The following is an 18,352-nucleotide window of genomic DNA, read 5'->3' on the forward strand; positions in this document are numbered from 1 at the left end:
AAAGGCTTTTGACACAAAGGCTATGGAATTGTGGAGCAAATTATCAGGAGGGATTTTCAATCAGACAATAGAACATAGGGGAATTGTGTGTTTAGTGAGAGAAATTAAGAGATATTGTATAAAGTTGGGTAGATAGAGTTAATCTTTTAATAGAGATATCCTTTCATTACTGTTGAATGGTTCACGTAGCTAGCTACTTGAATGCGGGTAAGGTGATGAACTTGTTAGTAAGGGATGGTGAGTATATGGAACGAGCTGCCAGAGAAAGTGGTTGAGACAGGTACAATAATCAGAATCAGGTTTATTATCACTGTCTTATGTGATGTGAAATGTGTTGTTTTGTGGCAGCAGTACAGTGCAAAGACATAAAAAACTAAATTACAAAAATAGTGCAAAAAAAAAGGAATAAAATAATACTGTTCATGGACTGTTCAGAAATCTTATGGTGGAGGGGAATTTCTGAATCGTTGAGTTTGGGTCTTCAGGCCCCTGTACCTCCTCCCTGATGATAGTAACGAGAAGAGGGCATGTCCTGGATGGTGAGGGTCCTTAATGATGGATGCTGCCTTCTTGAGGCACCGCCTCTTGAAGATGTCCTCAATGGTGGGGAGAATTGTGCCCATGGTGGAGCTGGCTGAGTCTACAACCTTCTACAAATAGTATCATTTAAGAAGCACTTGGATAGGTACACGGAGGGACGGGGTTTGGAGAGATATGGGTTGAACGCAGGAAATTGGGACTAGCTGGGTGGGCACCATGGTTGGCAATGGATTCGTTAGTCCATGCTGTATTGCTCTGACTCTATGACAGGGGTATTGTGTATGTAATGTGTGATGCATTATTCTGCTGCTAAAGTCTGGGTGTACATACCTGGATGTGTCCTTTTTGAAGTGTATTTTGGATTGTGTCCTAGGTCAGTTGGAGACTAATTGTTCTTGGGCAGCTTGGCAGGTCAGTTTACAGGTATTTTTCTGAGCATTTGCAAGCAACTGGTTTCCTGCTTCCCTTTTGAACAATGCAATAACATAGTTGCACACTGTCACCAGAAGCATCAGAGATGTGAATTTAAAACAAACGTGTGAAACTTGAGACTCTGTTGATCTGCCATATAATTTAGCACCTCTTGTACTCAAGAGTGCCACACTTAAAGATGGACATTACACTTATACTTGATTGCCAGGTAATTATTTACTCCTAAGCTAATGGACAGTAACTGAGCAGGCAAGGAACGTGCCAGTAAATACAGAGCACATTAAAGTATCCACAGTAATTTAACCTCAAGGAGACCAAAATAAGTGGTTATCTACAGGAATTAAACTTTAATGCCTCTGAAGAGACCCATCTTAAACTTACCACCAGAATACTATGTGAATTATATGTTGTATTACTGCTGCCCTATAAAACAATGCCTATTCTCTTGCCTTTTGAGTGAGTAATTAAAGCCTCAGTGTAGAACCCGAGTTAGTAATCTAGGCTGACACATCTCTATATCACTGAGGAAGTGTTGCATCATTAGATGCCATATTTTGGATGAGAAATTTAAAAACAAATCCCTATCTGCTCTCTCAGGTAGCTATAAAAGATCCCTTGAGATTCTGTCCCAAACAAACCTCCCCAGCATTTACACATTGCTAAAACAATCACAGATCAGGTGGGCAGGCCACGTCAGAAGAATGTCCGATGACAGAATACTGAAGCAGCTACCTTATGGAGAACTGAGTGACGGCAAACGTTCACGTGGTGGACAGTAAAAGAGGTGCAAAGACTCTCGTAGAACATTCCTAGAGACGTTCAACATTGACACATATCACTGGTAACAACGAGCATTGGATTGTCCTGTTTGGTACACCTACATAAAAAGTGGTGCTCGCTCATAGAGGAAAAGAAGATCTTGAAGATCTAGAACTGCAGATACTACAGCACTCCTACACCTGTCACTTGTGTGAAGGGAACTCCCGAGCTCAGATTGGTCTAATCAAATGATCACCGTGCACATCACAACACTATAGACTGAATGTCGTGGCCTTACACGAGAACGAGTGACCAGCAACAGCAAGGGCAGCACTTTGAAGAAGAACATGGGAATTCTTTTCTGTCCTGACCAATATTTGTCCCTCAACCAAACGAACTTCCAAGTTATCCGGTTATTATTACTTTGCCATTTGTGGGCATATTGGCTGCCATGTTTCCTACATTACAACAGTGAATATTCTTCATTGGCTTTGAAGTGCTTGAGGAAATCCTGAGATTGTATTGGGCACTGTAGATGTGGAGGCTATTTATTAAGAAGCATACTGTAGTTTGGGGAAAATATCATGAGTTTAGATCAAGCACCTCAATTGCCACTAACAATCAAGGAATGAAAACAGCCTCCATCATAGTTGAGACTTGAATGTAAAGGGAATAGCAAAAGAAATAATAAAGCTATCTGTGTCAAATCTTATGTCATAATTTGTTATACTTGCATAATATGGGCTACTTTATGAGTACTTTTACTATAATATAAAACAAAGACCAGTGTTCATGGCAAAGAATGGGACGTAGGAAGTGAAGGTCAAGAAAGTGCAAGCTCACAGCCTCAAATTTTTGGTCTGACATTTCAGTGGGCCTGCGTTTTCACAGAGTAAGTTCCCTCACTACTTCCTGCATCAATGAGAACTAATACTTTGTTCCACTGGGAAGAACTAACCCTCCTTTAACCCTTATTGTTTCTCTGTAGTTGGGGACAAAAGCCGAGGAGGTCCAGGGTGGTCTCAAGCTGCTTGCTGCCGCAGTCCAGAAGGCCCAGAACATGACGGTCAACAGCAACATGCTGTATCTAATAGAGAGGAGCTACAGTAACATCTGCAGCATTGTGCAGATGGTGAAGAGCTTTGCACCTGTGAGTAGTGCAGATACGTTAACAAGATGCAGTTGAATGAATGGGGTGAGCCTCTGCATCCATAAGGAGTGGTAGGGTAGAGGAGGGGCAAGCTTTTGCAGAGACCTTCCTTTCAATCTCCATCCTTCACTTGTATTCAACAGAAGTGACCCATCCACGGCACAGGCCAAGAGGCAGTGGCTGCCCTTCTGTGCCTTGCCCGGTCAGCCAAGTGCCAGTGGGATGTTCAATCAAGGAACTCATTACTGTTGAACCTAATCCTGTGCTTAACTGGTCTCTATGCATTGCAAACCTAGCTACTGCATGTCATTCCTGTCCATTCACCAGATTAATAGATCTTTCACTTGTGAACTGGCCTTTGCAAGATCCTGAACTCCTCAAGGAGTGGGCAGATCAAAGGATGCAACATGGTCCAGCTTCCACACAGTCGCAGGTCTCAAGTACTGCACTTGAGCCCACTCTTGCCATTATCGGCTCTGGACTGGCCGACAAGTGATTTAGGGTCTTCCACTTGATCTGTTTCTCCCCTGCCCAGTCACCCTAACGGCACATCCCACAGCTCCACATGGGCAGTTGCAGCAGTAGTGTTGGCTATCTGTGTTATCCAGGGGCAGTTTGTTTTGAAGCAGTGTGATCACATAGAGTTTGGCCAGCATCGCTCGTTTGCTTACTATAAGTGCTCTGGACATTGACCAGTAATGTGACATATGGGTTGGGAAGAACCACTTGGCCTAACTTTCTGAGTAAGCCAAGTAAAGATATGGTTGATAAACCAGGGAACTGGCTGGGTAAATGTTATTGGACCAATAGCATGAGAAGCTCTATTCAAGTGGAAGTTGGGTAAACTCACAAAGGAGGAAGAAGAACATTCTGATGGAGTTAGGTGGAGACAGGTTTATGGACCCAGTAGCCTGTTCCTGCATTAGAAATACTTTACAATATCAGTAGAGCTACAATTTATGACACAGGGCACAGAGGTGTCCCATTGGGTTGGTTACATAAGTAAATAGTCTTACGGTTTAATTCCTGAGTACGCCGATCTCAGCTTGGTTGCAACAGTGCAAAAACACAGCCTCAGTACTCTGGCAAAGAGGCCTGGATGTTCCTGCTCTTGGAATATGCTTATGTTGTACGTTGAGTGAGGAGATGATTGGCCTCATTAGTCCTATAGCTCGTCCACAGAAAAAGGGTGAGGTATGGAGAGCGAGAAGCCACAGGGAACCTTGCCATAGCAGGAGTCAGTATCTCTAGGAGGACAATTTGGCAGAAACAGTGTTCTGGCTGGAACTGAGCTGAAAATGGGAGGGAACTAAATTAACATCGAAGACAATCAATAAACAGACTGAGCGGGTGTTGTGCCTTGCAATACAAGACAGCCAGACTAACCACACACTACACAGCCAAAGCACCAAAGATTAGTGTCTGTAGTTGTACTACATTCAGCTCTGCCACGTTGTCAGGTTCAGTAAATCCTCCACACCATTGATTCAAAATTAATTCCAATGTGAAAAACCTAATGAATGGAAAAATGATTTGAGTAATTTGGTTTCCCAGAGCATTTTGATTCTTGTCAACACTGTAAGTTGGGGGGTGGGTGACCTGCTAAAATCCCAGTGGTCTCCTTGAGATGTCCTTCCCCCATAAAGCCTGAGTGCTACACAACATTGCAGCCTGGTTTAGTGACCCTGCCTTATCCCTTTCTAAATAAAAGCCTTATATCACATAATTTAAACCAGGAACAATCTTCAAATATTGACACTGGAAAAGATAGCGGAATAAAACATAATGAGGCTCCCTCCTGCTTTCTGTCACGTATCCCATCCTGTCGATCGTCTGGAGTCACGGGATATTGACCTTGACATGCAATAACAATTTATTGGATGAAGAGCAACTTTCCATGTCTGGATTAGGTTTACTGGAATAAGATTCTTGAGGTTAGAAAGTTCAAACGCAGTCAGGACATAGGTATCAAGCCTTAACGTATTGATTCACAGAAATCATGAATGACATTATTCAATGTACTTTGCAACATATCTATTTATTACACCATGTTTAAATCGTCTCCTTGTCTCTTTTTATTAATACCCCAACTAATACCTTGATTTTCAAACGGGTTCAGTCAGTAGCATGCTGCTCAGTAGTTTGGGTAGCTGTGTTGATTATCTAGGTTTGCAGTACAACGTTGCATTTGTCAGTGGTGCTATTTCTGTTATACTGCTTCTTTGTTCTTGGGATATTATAGAGCCCACAAATGGATTCAGAAAGAAGCTGTCCTGGTTGACCGATCCCTCCCACCCCCAGAAAACACCTTCCAAACCCACAACCTCTACCAGTTCGAACGAAAAAGGTAGTAAAAGCACGGGGACACCACCACCTGGAAGTTCCCCTCCAAGCCACACACCATGCTGACTTGGAAATATATTGGCATTCCTTCACTGTCACTGGGTCAAAATCCTGGATCTCCCTCCATAAGTAGCATGGTGTGTATACCCACACCTCAAGAAGTGCAGCAGTTCAAGTAGGCAGCTCAGCTCACCACCACCATAGAACCATACAGCACAAAAGAGGCCCTTCGGCCCACCATGTTGTGCCGTCCATCAAACCACCCTCACACTACCTAACCCCTTCCTCCCGCATATCCCCCCATCCCACACTCCTCCATATGCCTATCCAACAAGCTCTTGAACCTGTTCAATGTATCTGCCTCCACCACCACCCCAGGCAGTGCATTCCATGCACCAACCACTCTCTGGGTGGAAAAACCTCCCCCTGACATCTCCCCTGAACTTCCCACCCATAACCTTAAAGCCATGCCCTCTCGTCTTGAGCATTGGTGCCCTGGGAAGGAGGCGCTGACTGTCTACTCTATCTATTCCTCTCAGTATTTTATATACCTCTATCATGTCTCCTCTCATCCTCCTCCTTTCCAGTGAATAAAGCCCTAGCACCTTAAGGCTCTCCTCATATTCAATACTCTCTAATCCAGGCAGCATCCTGGTAAATCTCCTCTGCACCCTCTCCAATGCCTCCACATCCTATAATGAGGCGACCAGAACTGAACACAGTACTCTAAGTGTGGCCTAACTAGAGTTTTGTAAAGCTGCATCATCACCTCGCGGCTCTTAAACTCAATCCCGCGATTTATGAAAGCCAACATCCCATTGGCCTTCTGCTCCACACTGCCAAGTACCTTGCCATTCACCCAGTACTCTGCCCTGGAGTTTGTCCTTCCAAAGTGTACCACCTCACACTTCTCCGGATTGAACTCCATCTGCCACTTGTCAGCCCAGCTCTGCATCCTATCAATATCCCTCTGTAAACTCCGACAGCCCTCCACACTATCCACAACACCGCCTATCTTAGTGTCGTCCGCAAACTTACTAACCCAGCCCTCCACCCCCTCATCTAAGTCATCTATAAATATCACAAAAAGTAGAGGTCCCAGAACTGATCCCTGCGGGACACCACTAGTCACTGCCTTCCAATCCGAGGGCACTCCTTCCACCACAACCCTCTGCTTTCCACAGGCAAGCCAATTCCTAATCCACACAGCCAAGCTTCCTTGGATCCCTTGGCCTCTGACCTTCTGAAGAAGCCTACCATGAGGAACCTTATCAAACACCTTACTAAAATCCATATAAACCACGTCCACCGCACTGCCCTCATCAATCTTCCTGGTCACTTCCTCAAAGAACCCTATCAGGCTTGTGAGGCAAGATCTTCCCTTCACAAAGCCATGCTGGCTGTCCCTAATCAGTCCATGATTCTCTAGGTGTTCATAGATCCTATCCCTTAGAATCCTTTCTAACAGCTTACCCACCACAGACGTGAGACTCACCGGTCTATAATTCCCTGGCCTATCCCTATTACCTTTTTTGAACAAGGGGACAACATTCGCCACCCTCCAATCCTCTGGCACCATCCCCGCGGACAACAAGGACTCAAAGATCCTTACCAGTGGTTCAACAATCTCCTCCCTAGCCTCTCGAAGCAGCCTGGGGAAAATCCCGTCAGGCCCCGGAGATTTATCTGTCTTAATATTATTTAACAACTTCAACACATCCTCTCTCGATATCTACAACCTCGAGAACATTACCCCTACCAGCACTCCCTTCCGCATGATCAAGACCCCTCTCCCTGGTGAATACCGAAGAGAAGTACTCATTGAGAGCTTCTCCCACTTCCGCCACCTCCAGGCAAATTCTCCCACCTTTGTCCTTAATCGGACCTATCTTCACCCTAGCCATCCTCCTACCCTTCACGTACTTGAAAAAGGCCTTGGGATTTTCCTTAACCGTACTAGCCAAAGCCTTTTCATGTCCCCTTCTAGCTCTCCTCAGCCCTTTCTTAAGTTCCTTCCTCGCTACCCTATATTCCTCATGGGCCCTGTCTGAACCTTGCTGCTTATACCTCACGTACGCTACCTTCTTCTCCCTAACAAGTCGTTCCACCTCTCCCGTCACCCACGGTTCCTTCACCCCGCCATTCCTTCTCATGCTACCACTTTCAAGGGAAATTAGGGATGGGCAATTAAATGCTGGCTCAGCCTGCGAAGCCCACATCCCTTGAATGAATTTTAAAAAAAAACACCGCCTCAATGCAAAGAATGAGTCAGAGTGGAACATAGCAGTATAACAGCAGAAATAGCATTGGAGTTCATTGTTGGTGAGGTGGGTGCTATTTAATGGAAGTAAAACAGGTAAAAGAAAGAGGCTGCCCAAAGGTAGATTTACTTAACTATGAGAACCATAGAATTATTATGGTGCATTCAGCACATCGAGTGTGTGCTGGGTTCCGGTTGAGCAATCCCATCTGTCCCACTCACAGCCCTGCGAATTATTCACTCTCACTAATGCCTATCCAGTTCTCTTTTGAGGGCCCTGATTAATTCCATTTCCAGCAGCCCTACAAGTAGTGAATTCCAGGTCAGCATTTGCTAAACCTCAGTCTTTACAAGGATGTGTAGTTAAATTGGATGTGTGATACATAAAAGATGTCTCTGTTATGACGTGTCACTGTTAGTGACCAGGTTCATTGGATTTCCTGTTTTTCCCTTGCTCTCCTTCCCAAACCCTAGAGAAACAGCTCTGTCCACGGGGAGTGAATTCCAATTGTCTTGATTTTACAGAACTCTGCTTTTCTTCTAGTGCTGCTTCCAAATTTTAAAACATTCCCAAATCAATTGCAACATTTGAGATGACTTTATGGAGTTGGAGGACGAAGTTCAGTCTGTGGTTAATTTATTTTCACTCCCATTGCAAACCTTCCTCTTCACAGCTTAATACCTTATTATGTTTCATTAGAGTTTGAAGCTTTTAAAATCTGTATTTCAAGATAATATAATAAATAATGATTTAAGGCTGAAAAATACAGCTATAAACTTGTTCCATTTCTATTACGTAGCAGCCTATTACAATTCAAAAATATAAATTGTTTCCCACACAAAATACATTAGTTTGAAGTTCAGTGATTAAGTGGATAAATTTAGCAGCTATTTTGGACCTAGCAAAATTCCACAAGGTGCAATGAGTTGTACTTATTTAATGGTATGTGTTGAAGGACATGTTTACTCAGGTACTTTGTGTAGTTCAGAGGCATCTGTGCTAATCATCAGAGCTAGGCCTCAGTGTAAACAGTACCTCTGACACAACTGGACTCCCTCAGTAAAGCATCAAAGAGCTTGGGATAGAAATTTATCTTTGGCTTTGAGCACAAAACACTTATTTTGGAACTGGGGACCTATGGTACTCTTGATACTCTTATTGAAGTCGATGGTCATTTGATACCATAGAACATGTTTAGCACCAGCAAACAAAATCGATATAATGCTTGCTCAAGACCCTGAGTGGAACTGAACATTCAGACTTGCACGGAAGCTATGACTGAGCTAAGCTTGCATCAGTGTAAAACAAAAATGAATATTAGGTTGGGTGAATACTTGAGTTTAGGTTGGGTGAATATTATAGGAAGGTTGTGGAAGCGTTGGAAAGGGTGCAGAGGAAATTTACTAGGATGCTGCCTGGTTTGGAGAGTATGTATTATGAGGAGAGACTGAGGGAGCTAGGGCTTTACTCTTTGGAGAGAAGGAGGATGAGATGAGACATGATAGGGGTGTACAAAATATTAAGAGGAAATAGATAGAGTAGATAGTCAGCGCCTCTTTCCCAGGGCACCAATGCTCAATACAAGAGGGCATGGCTTTAAAGTAATGGGTGGGAAGTTCAAGGGAGATATCAGAGGAAGGTTTTTTACCCAGAGAGTGGTTGGGGCATGGAATGCGCTGCCTGGGGTAGTGGTGGAGGCAGGTACATTGGTCAAATTCAAGAGATTACTAGATAAGCATATGGAGGAATTTAAAATAGAGGGATATGTGGTAGGAAGGGGTTAGATAGCCTTAGGCAAGGTTTAAAGGTCGGCTCAACATAGTGGGCCGAAAGGGCCTGTATTGTGCTGTACTGTTCTATGATTCTAATATACCACTAGAGTAAATAAAACAGTCTTGGTTTTAGTATCTGTATTTTTCTGGTTTAAAGTTTCCATTTTAAGAGGTATGTGCAGATTTTGGACAGGAACACCGTGGTATGCAGTGAGATAGTGCACAGCCCATTGGGGCATGGTGGAGTATTGTTGTCAGATCAGAGCCTAGTAAAAATGAAACGGCAAAGCAACAGTGTGGACCTAAATGAGGCCTGAGACAATTAGTTGTTTTTAGTTGGACAGTGACACTTCCCAAATCTGCGTCCACTTCTATCAATATTTCCTGCAGTTAGATAAGACTCCAAAACTTCATCTATTCCAATGGAACACAGCCCATAGATAAGGAATGGTAAAATGTCAAACGCTCTGAAAACTGTTTAATCTTAATTAACAACGACCATTACAAGCTTTTTAAAACTAAAGCACTTTGACGGCTTTTATCTTGGGGGAGGATTTTAGACTGTGATTGCTGATTGTTGAAGAAAATGAGGGTGAATGAGTGACCCAGCCAAAAGGGGATCAAAAGGGCTTAATTAAGAAGATGGTTATAGTTGGTAAGTGGTTTAGATATCACAGCAGCTGGGAGGTGAACCATTATCACAGTGGTAAAGGAGTTAAGTTACTGTGTGCTGACAGTTTTTGCATCAGGATTTAAATCTATATATTAAACTCTTCCCCTTCCTGCCCAACTGCCATTTCCATTAAAACTCCCTATGTAAACATTCACAAAGGAGATTGTCTATGAAAACAGTTGCCTGTCACAATGTGGTCACAATCTCAATCTAGTGGGTGATGTTGTGAAGTATCTGTCTCTTCCAATCCTCTTGCTCTGTACGTGAGAAGAAAAGTATTTAAACTGTGATAATCTGCTATCTGGCTATTCGGAGATCCCAATGGTTTGGCAGCTGGTTTACCAGGAAACGTTTACCATGCTCTTCTCCTGCTTGCCGGGGCACTGGTGGGTCGGAAGGGAAGGGCCCTCATTCCCATGCTCCCTTCCGACTTGCCAGGCCCTGCCTCCTGCACCCCCCTGCGATTCTCCAGGGCCCTGGTTTCCACACTCCCTACTTGCTGGGGCCCCAGTTTCCACATTCAATTTGCCTGGGCCTCATTTCCCACACTCTTTCTGATTCCCCAGGTCTCCGGTTTCCACACACCCTTCCCAATTGCAGGGCCCTGTTCTCATGCTCCATTCGACTCATCGAAGCCTTAGTTCCTGTGCTCTCTTTAAACTGACAAGGGTCCTGTTTCCTGCGCTCTTTCACAACTTAACGGGTTCACTGGGAAATGTGTGACATCTTAAAAATAATGAGTTATAGGTGTGTTGGGATATTAATAGAAATCCAAGTCTGGAAAATCTGCCAGTCCAGCACCAAAGTCAGACTAAGTGACTATGGGAAACAAGCATTTAAATAACCTGTGAAGAGAGGGATTGTATAAGGGAGGGTGCCGAGCTCACTAGGTTACCTTCAGTTACACACCAAAAGATCTTGTTCCTCACACTTTGCCAACGGCTGCTGTTATCTCTCTGTCCCCTGTCCATCCCAGATTTGACCTTGCATGCACAGACATAAAGAAACAAACTGAAATGTAATTGATATTTGGTAAAATTATGCCGTCCTCTTTAAGTCAACAACTTGCCACCATGTACACAGTTATATACACAAATATACCACTATATACACTGTTAAATACACCAAAGTGCTTCCCAGGAACATAATTAGATTAATAATGACAGAAAGCTGAAGAATGACGCATTAGAACAGGTATCCAAACACTTAGTCAAAGACCAAAGAAGCAGCACAGTAATAATGGGTTTGGTATGGGAAAAAGAGGGAATTTATCCAATTCCCTAGCCAACAATCTTGTCTTCATTCCCGGTCAACATTTGAACACCACCAATTAAAACTGCTCTTGCATCTCACTCTGAAAGCACGGTCATCAATGATGAGGCAGAGGGAGTGAGATGGGGACGATGCACTTTGGCATTACCCAGGAGGTGGATGTCAGGATGTGGATTGCACTGAAACAAACATCAAGACAGTTGACAAACAGGGGATGAGGCTTTCAGCCCTCCAGCTGAGTAAAATTTGATGGCCTTTCCCAGGCCAAGTTTGGGTCAGATCCAGAGGTGGAAGTCCCTTGTATACAAATTACTAGGAAACGTGTGTGGTTCTAGTTCTTGCTTTCGTGACACCTTGTATAATACTCTTGCTTCCATGCAGGTTATCGTTAATGGGGAACAGCCACCTGTACAGACCACCTTTAACAGCAGAACAGTGAGAACCATCTTTCACGTCTACTTAAATTTCTTACAAGGGAAAGTCAGACTGTTTTTCCTTGACACAGAAGCCTGTAATCTGGCCACAAGCTGATGGCCCAGATCAACACCAGCAGACTCTGAAGGAGCTTCCCATGCAAATTATAAACTGTAGCCTTTGCAATAGTAAAAGCACAAAAATGTATAGCACCAATAAGGAGTGGCGAGAGAGGGAGAAACAAATGAGTGGGAAGAAGAGCACGGCTAGTTCCCGTGGGATACAATGGTGGAAAGGACAGCTAATCATCCAGCTCTAGAGAACTTGGCCAGAGACTCTTAATCCAGGTGCTGAGGATTTACAATGCTTTGAACTCAAAGGCGAGAGAGAAAGAGAGAGCGCTGCACCCAAGGACCCATTTGAATGTGATAAACCTCTCTGAATGAAAGTGTCTTGTTTATTGATGGGACAACCTGCCGTCAAGGGCACCATTTTGTTCTGTAAAGCTTCTGTGAATATGGGACGTAAGATTTTAATGTCTTTAGCTCTGTCACCATATTAGTCCTCTGGCCACTGTTATTGCTTAACTCACGGATTAAAGTTCACTGGTAACCCGGTAGAAGTAGTAAAAGTGGACGACTTCGGTCAAATGTTTTGTGAGGATGGTGAGTTCAACACTACTGCTGAGTCACTGTAGTTCAGCACTGTGAACATTAAACTATTCTATATATTTAAACAAATGTTTAAGTCCTGCTCAGGCTCTGGTTTTCAACAGTTTAATTTCTCCTTCTTGCTCTGTGTATGAAATCCTTGAACAAGCCAGTTTTGTTATTCTTCAGGGTACAGTAAAACTCTGATAATCTGGAATGCTCGGGACTTTGTTGCTGGACTGGCAGATTTTCTGGACTATTGGATATTTAATACCCCAATGCACTTTTTTTTAAGATGTAATGCAGTATTATTTAAAAAAAGGAATTCACTAAACCAGACAGAGTGCAGGAACTGGAGTCCTGTCAGTGGGAAGGGTGTGTGGCAAATGTCACGTGGTGAGCCATTGAGATTTCCAAATAATTTGAAAGTGGATTATGGGAGTTTTACTATAACTACCCACCGGCAGCATGGTACTATGCTTTGGTCGTCTGTAGCATAATATCTGGCTATTAATCTGCACTGCTTTTTCAAGGCCACACTCCACTGCCCAGCATGGGGAACTGGACCAACCAGGCACATCCTGGGGTCAAATGGAGGTTAATAAGTAATACAAATGGAAATCACAGAAAGTAATCAGCAGGTCGAGATCTGATCATCTCAGATTAGGAAGGATGGGAAGGTCCTAGAGAGGCTGCAGAGAAGGTTTACTGGAGTGCCTCCAGGCTTGAGGGGGGAAGGGGGGGTGGTGGTATTTGAGCTACAAGACTCCAGTTGTTCTCCTAACATGGTTAAGAGGAGATTTGATAGAGGTGAACAAGATCAGGGTTGGTTTACTCTGGGGGTGTAGATGATGTTGGATAAAGGGCCTGGGGGGAGGGGTGTTGCGAGGAAGCTTATTGCACTGAGAACGCTTGCAATCTGAGACGGTGCCTGTAGAGCATGCGGAAACTGTCATTGTGCTTTTCACAAAGGGACTGGCTAGGGACAAATTGAAATAATTTGCAGGGCTGCAGGGGAATGGTTGTGATGGGATTGTTCTGCTAGAAGCCAATATTGACTCGATGGGCTGAACAGCCTCCTTTTATTTCTATGATCCAGCGTTGCCTCAGCCACTGCCTAATCTGAGTTTTACACACACGATACGCTTCAGAGGTGCGACTTTGTATTTTTCTTCTTAAATTGTTCTACAGATAGATTGAACCTTAGCATTGTGAACCGTGATATCCCGTCTACCGGTAAAATGGAACAGTGTTTGAGTTGCAGATTAAGGGGATGGGAAGCCTAATCACTGTATGTAAACCCAGAGCGAGTTCATTCAGGGTGGCTACTGTTACCTGTGCTTCCCTGCAGAATTAATAAGGGAATAGCTACACCCAAGGCCAATATCCTGGTGCAACTATTGCAGAAACAGTTCCCATTGCCACAACACTGGATGTGGACACAGAAACTAAATGGCTTCTCTCAAGGCCAAGAGGGCAGGAGAGCTCCAACTTTCATTCCCTGATTGCTGCCTGGGCAGAGTACAATGGTCTCCTTCGAATTGAGAAAGAAAATGGACCAACATTTCCCCAGTCTAAACCAGCCATGATCTTGCCCTCCTCGGTTAAATCTCCAATATACCACCTTTTTCTCCCAGGAGAACAATCCCAGTTTCTCCAGATCTTCCCAGTTACTCATATTCCCCCATTGGCACAAGGTTCAACCCCTTACGTACCAATTATTACCTGCAACACAACCCCTCCCCGTGCCCACATATATGTCCAGATCCCTCAACAATCATTGTTCTCCTCCGCACCCCACCGCAACAACCAGCCAACCTTCAACAAGATCCTCTCCTGCCAACTAGCTCCCCACACCACGGAAAATACACACCGTCTTACAAAACTACCATCCCACAAGTCCTCCCCTCTTCCCACCCGCCCCCAGGGAAGCGCAGAGTAGGTCAGCATACCATAGTCACATCACAGTTGTTTCCCTAGAACAGACAGTCAATGAGATGATTGTCTTTCAGCAGCAAAATGAACTTGTACCAGTTGGGATTACTGTTGTATGTTATCCTGATTTACCTTGAAGGTTTGGGGACGTATTTATGGAGACCAGCCAACATCATCCATTTTCCACCAGTGAAAATGAATCCCTGTGGTCCCAAACAGAAGTCACTTTACCCTCTAACCCTGATGCCTCCTCCTCCTCAGACAGTGTTGGGATGGCTTGCACTTGCGGCAGGGAATTGTCTGAAATCTACTCTGTGCCCATCCCTGCAGAGAGCCAAGATCCACAACCTAGCGAATGGTAATGAGTTGAGCTCGAATGCCAATGCAACATTATCTCGGAAAGCTTTCAGATGTAAGCCAGTCCTCTTTAAGCAGTCAGTTGGAATAGGTTTGACCCTGTGTCCTTCAGTCAATGGTTAAGTAATTATGACCTTTGCACTTTTGCACTTCATGGAAGTGTTAATGTTTGCCAACCATGTCTGCTTTGCTCTAAGCCATTCCAAATGCAAGCTGTGGCCTTCGGCTTGCAAAGGATTGCTTCAGACCACTGAGCAGTGCAGTCATGCAGCAGCATGTTGGAGATGCCTATTTGGTTATCCCAGAGGTAGCACAAAAAAGGCAAACAGATCCTCAACCATGATCTGCCCTCGATGGATCCTGTAACCTACCAGCATAAGTGTGAACAATGCTTATCTTAGAACATAGAACAATACAGCACAGGAACAGGCCCTTCAGCCCACAATGTTGTACCAAACTAAATGTAATTAAACACTCCTCTACCTACACAAGGTCCATATCCCTCCATTCATGTGCCTATCTAAGAGCCTCTTAAACACCTCTTATTTTATTTGCCTCCACTACCACCCTTGGCAGCACATTTCCAGGTACCCACCACTCTCTGTGTATATATTAAAAAAAACTTGCCTTAAATGCATGCCCTCTAGTATTAGCAATTTCGATCCTGGGAAAAAGATAATGGCTGTCTATCTATGCCTCTCATAATCTTACAAACTTCTATCAGATCTCCCCTCAGCCTCCACGGTTCCAGAGAAAACATATGTTTGTCCGACCTCTCCTTATAGCACATGCCCTCAAATCCAGGCAGCGTCCTGGTGAACCTCTTCTGCACCTTCTCCAAAGTCTCCGCATCCTTCCTTTAATGTAGTGACCGGAATTGAATGCAGTACTCCAGATGCAGCCGAACTAGTTTTATAAAGCTGCAACATAACTTCATTACTCATGAATTCAGTGCCTCGACTAATAAAGGCAAGCGTGCCGTAGGCCTTCTCGCCCTCTCTTGCCCAATAACAGGCACTGTGGCTTAAGCATTTCAAACTCGCCCCAACACGTTCCCATGCATCACTTCTGAAACGCTGTTGACTTGAAGAGAATTGGGCACCGATCAGTCAACTGGCATGTTTATGATCTAGGAGACTGGTAAAAGAAAATACAGTAAAACTCTGGATTATCCAGTATCTGATTATTTGGAAATCTCATCCATTCCATCTCGTTCATTAGGCTGGGGTGCGAGCAGGATCTGTGGTTGGAGACAGGGTCAGGAGCACCGGGGATCAGGAATGAGGCTAGGCTTGCAGCAAGAGCTGGAGTCAGGAACCTGTGGGCTGAGTGTTTGGACGGAGCTGGAGTCAGGAACCGGTGGGGGGTGTTTCAGGAACAAGGGTAGGTTTGCAGCAAGAGCCAGGGTCCAGAGCTTGTATGTTTCAGCTGAAACAAACGTGCCAAAACTCATGGGTTCTATTTCCCACTCTCTTTAAACCCCCTGGGTTCCCCCAAAAAATTATGACACAACAGTGCAATGTGCAGTGAATTAAAAGTATTTCAGGGTATTATTATGAGTAACATCTGATAGTCCAGAAAATCTGCTCATCCACTAGTAATGTCCAGTTCCAAGGGTGCCAGATTGCCAGAGGTTTACTGTAATCACATAGGTGCCATCAAGGGATCACCTTTAAGCAATGACAAAAACTTGGAAGGAGAATCCATGGGGACATGTAATGCAACTACAACTTGCATTTACTGGAGCAAAACATTGCAGGGGTGAGAGCTGACCCTGGGCCACACAAGTTATCGGTGTAGTTGACCAAAAGCTTATAGAAGTAGATATTAAGAACGGTGATAAATGAGGAAAGGGAACCAGAGGGGTTTCAGGAGGTAGTTCCGCAACTTAGGTCCCAGGTGGCTGAAAACGTCACCACCAATGGTGAAGTAATTAAACTTGGGGATGACCGAGAGACCTGGACGAGAGGAGTATCATAATCTCCGTTGGAGGGGATTACAGAGTGGGGCGTTTGAAAACAAGGATAAGAATCTTAACATTGAGTTAGTGTTAAACTGAGAACATGTAATAGTGCCATAGGTGGCCAAGACATGTTAAAATATAGGAAGTAGAGTTTGGCTGAGTTCAGGCTTTAAGGTACAAGATAGGAGTTTGGCCACAGGTGAGTTGGAGGAGGTAAACTCAAGGTAGCAGGTGTAGATGAGAGCTGTAGTAATGGATGAGCTGCAAGGATTGGAGTCAGGCTATTGTACAGAGAAGGAAGTAGCCAGTTCTAGTGATGTAGGGATATGATTGAGTTTTTTCAATAGGTGACAAGAAAGGGTCACTGGTGGTGGTGCATTCTACAGTGTGGTCCACATGGAGACTAGAAAGGCATTTGACAGAGTCCCATGTGATAGGCTGGTCAAAAGATAGTAAGACCCAATGAGATTCAAGGGAGAATGGCCTAGTAAATCTAAAAATAGGCTAGTGGTAATGGTTGATGGGTGACTTAGTGACTGGAAGGCTATTACTATTGGGGTTGCGTAGAGCTTCACCCTTGATCTCTCACTTTTTGTTGGTATAGGTTAATGATTCAGACCCAATGCATAACAACGAAGATTGCAGATGATAATAAAAAAGATGGCCGTGTGGTTGCCAGTGAGGAGGATGGCTTTAGACTCCAAGAAGAGATGGATTGGTCAGTCAGTGAGGGTTTCAGTGGGTAGATGAGTAGAAAAATGGCAAAAGGAGGTTAATCCAGAGAAGTCTGAGGTAATGCAGTGGGGAAATGGAACATGGCAAGGAATACATGAAACGTGGTAGGATTTTGAGAGGTGTGGAGGGACAGGTCTTTAAAGAGGCAGCACAACAGCACAGCTCCAGAGACCTGTGTTCGATCCTGACCTTAAGGTGCTGTCTGTTTGTACGTTCTCCCTGTGACCGCATGGGTTTCCCCTGGGTGCTCCGGTTTCCTCCCACATCCCAACGACATGCGGGTCGGTGGGTAAATTGCCCCCCTAGTGTGTGGGTGAGGGGTAGAATCTAGGGGGAGTTGATGGGAATGTGGGGAGAATAAATTGGGATTAGTGTGCATGGTAGGTGCGGACTCAGTGGCCTGTTTCCATACTGTATCTTTCTATGACTCCTTGACTACAAAAGGTGTATAGGATGCTTTCCCTTATTAGCTGATCATCGAATTGGTATTGGTTTATTATTGTCACTTGTACCGAGGTACAGTGAAAAACTTGTCTTGCATACCGATCGTACAGGTCAATTCATCACACAGTGCAGTTACATTGAGTTAGTACAGAGTACATTGAGGTAGTACAGGTAAAAACAATAACAGTACAGAGTAAAGTGTCACAGCTACAGAGAAAGTGCAGTGCAGGTAGACAATAAGATGCAAGGTCACAAGGTAGATTGTGAGGTCAGAGTCCATCTCATCTTATGAGGGAACCGTTCTGTACAACACTAGGGTGATTTCACTGGAGAGAGGATGCAAGAGATTCACAAAGATGTTGGAATTGAAAAATTGTGGCTATGAGGGTGATCGGCTGGGTTGGGGTTGTTTTCCTTAGATCAGGGGAGGCCAAGGGGCAGATTTTATAAAATTCTGAGCAGCGACAGAATAAATGATGAAGGGCTATTCCCCTCGGAAGAGGAGGGAAATGATTGGTAATAGGATCAGAGGGGAGATGAGGAGGAACTGTTCTCCCGTGGCAGAGACTTGACAGAATTTAGATCCAGCAACAATGAAGGAATGACAACATGTTCATGAGTCAGGGTCCTGAGTGACTTGGAGGGGGACCTT

The 18,352-nt window shown here is 44.3% G+C and overlaps 1 protein-coding gene across 1 annotated transcript in view; it reads left to right on the forward strand.

Annotated features, from left to right (window-relative positions):
- Window positions 1–12,742, forward strand: part of epoa (erythropoietin a) — a 28,849-nt gene extending 16,107 nt beyond the window's left edge. The window contains exons 4-5 of the mRNA XM_052044489.1: window positions 2,720–2,881; window positions 11,584–12,742. Of these exons, the coding sequence (XP_051900449.1) occupies window positions 2,720–2,881; window positions 11,584–11,733 (312 nt within the window). The 3' untranslated portion in view covers window positions 11,734–12,742. The remainder of the gene's footprint in view (window positions 1–2,719; window positions 2,882–11,583) is intronic.
- Window positions 12,743–18,352: the final 5,610 nt, after the last annotated feature.

The sequence above is a fragment of the Pristis pectinata genome, chromosome 37 (assembly GCF_009764475.1).
Source record: "Pristis pectinata isolate sPriPec2 chromosome 37, sPriPec2.1.pri, whole genome shotgun sequence".
Classification (NCBI taxonomy): Eukaryota; Metazoa; Chordata; class Chondrichthyes; order Rhinopristiformes; family Pristidae; genus Pristis; species Pristis pectinata.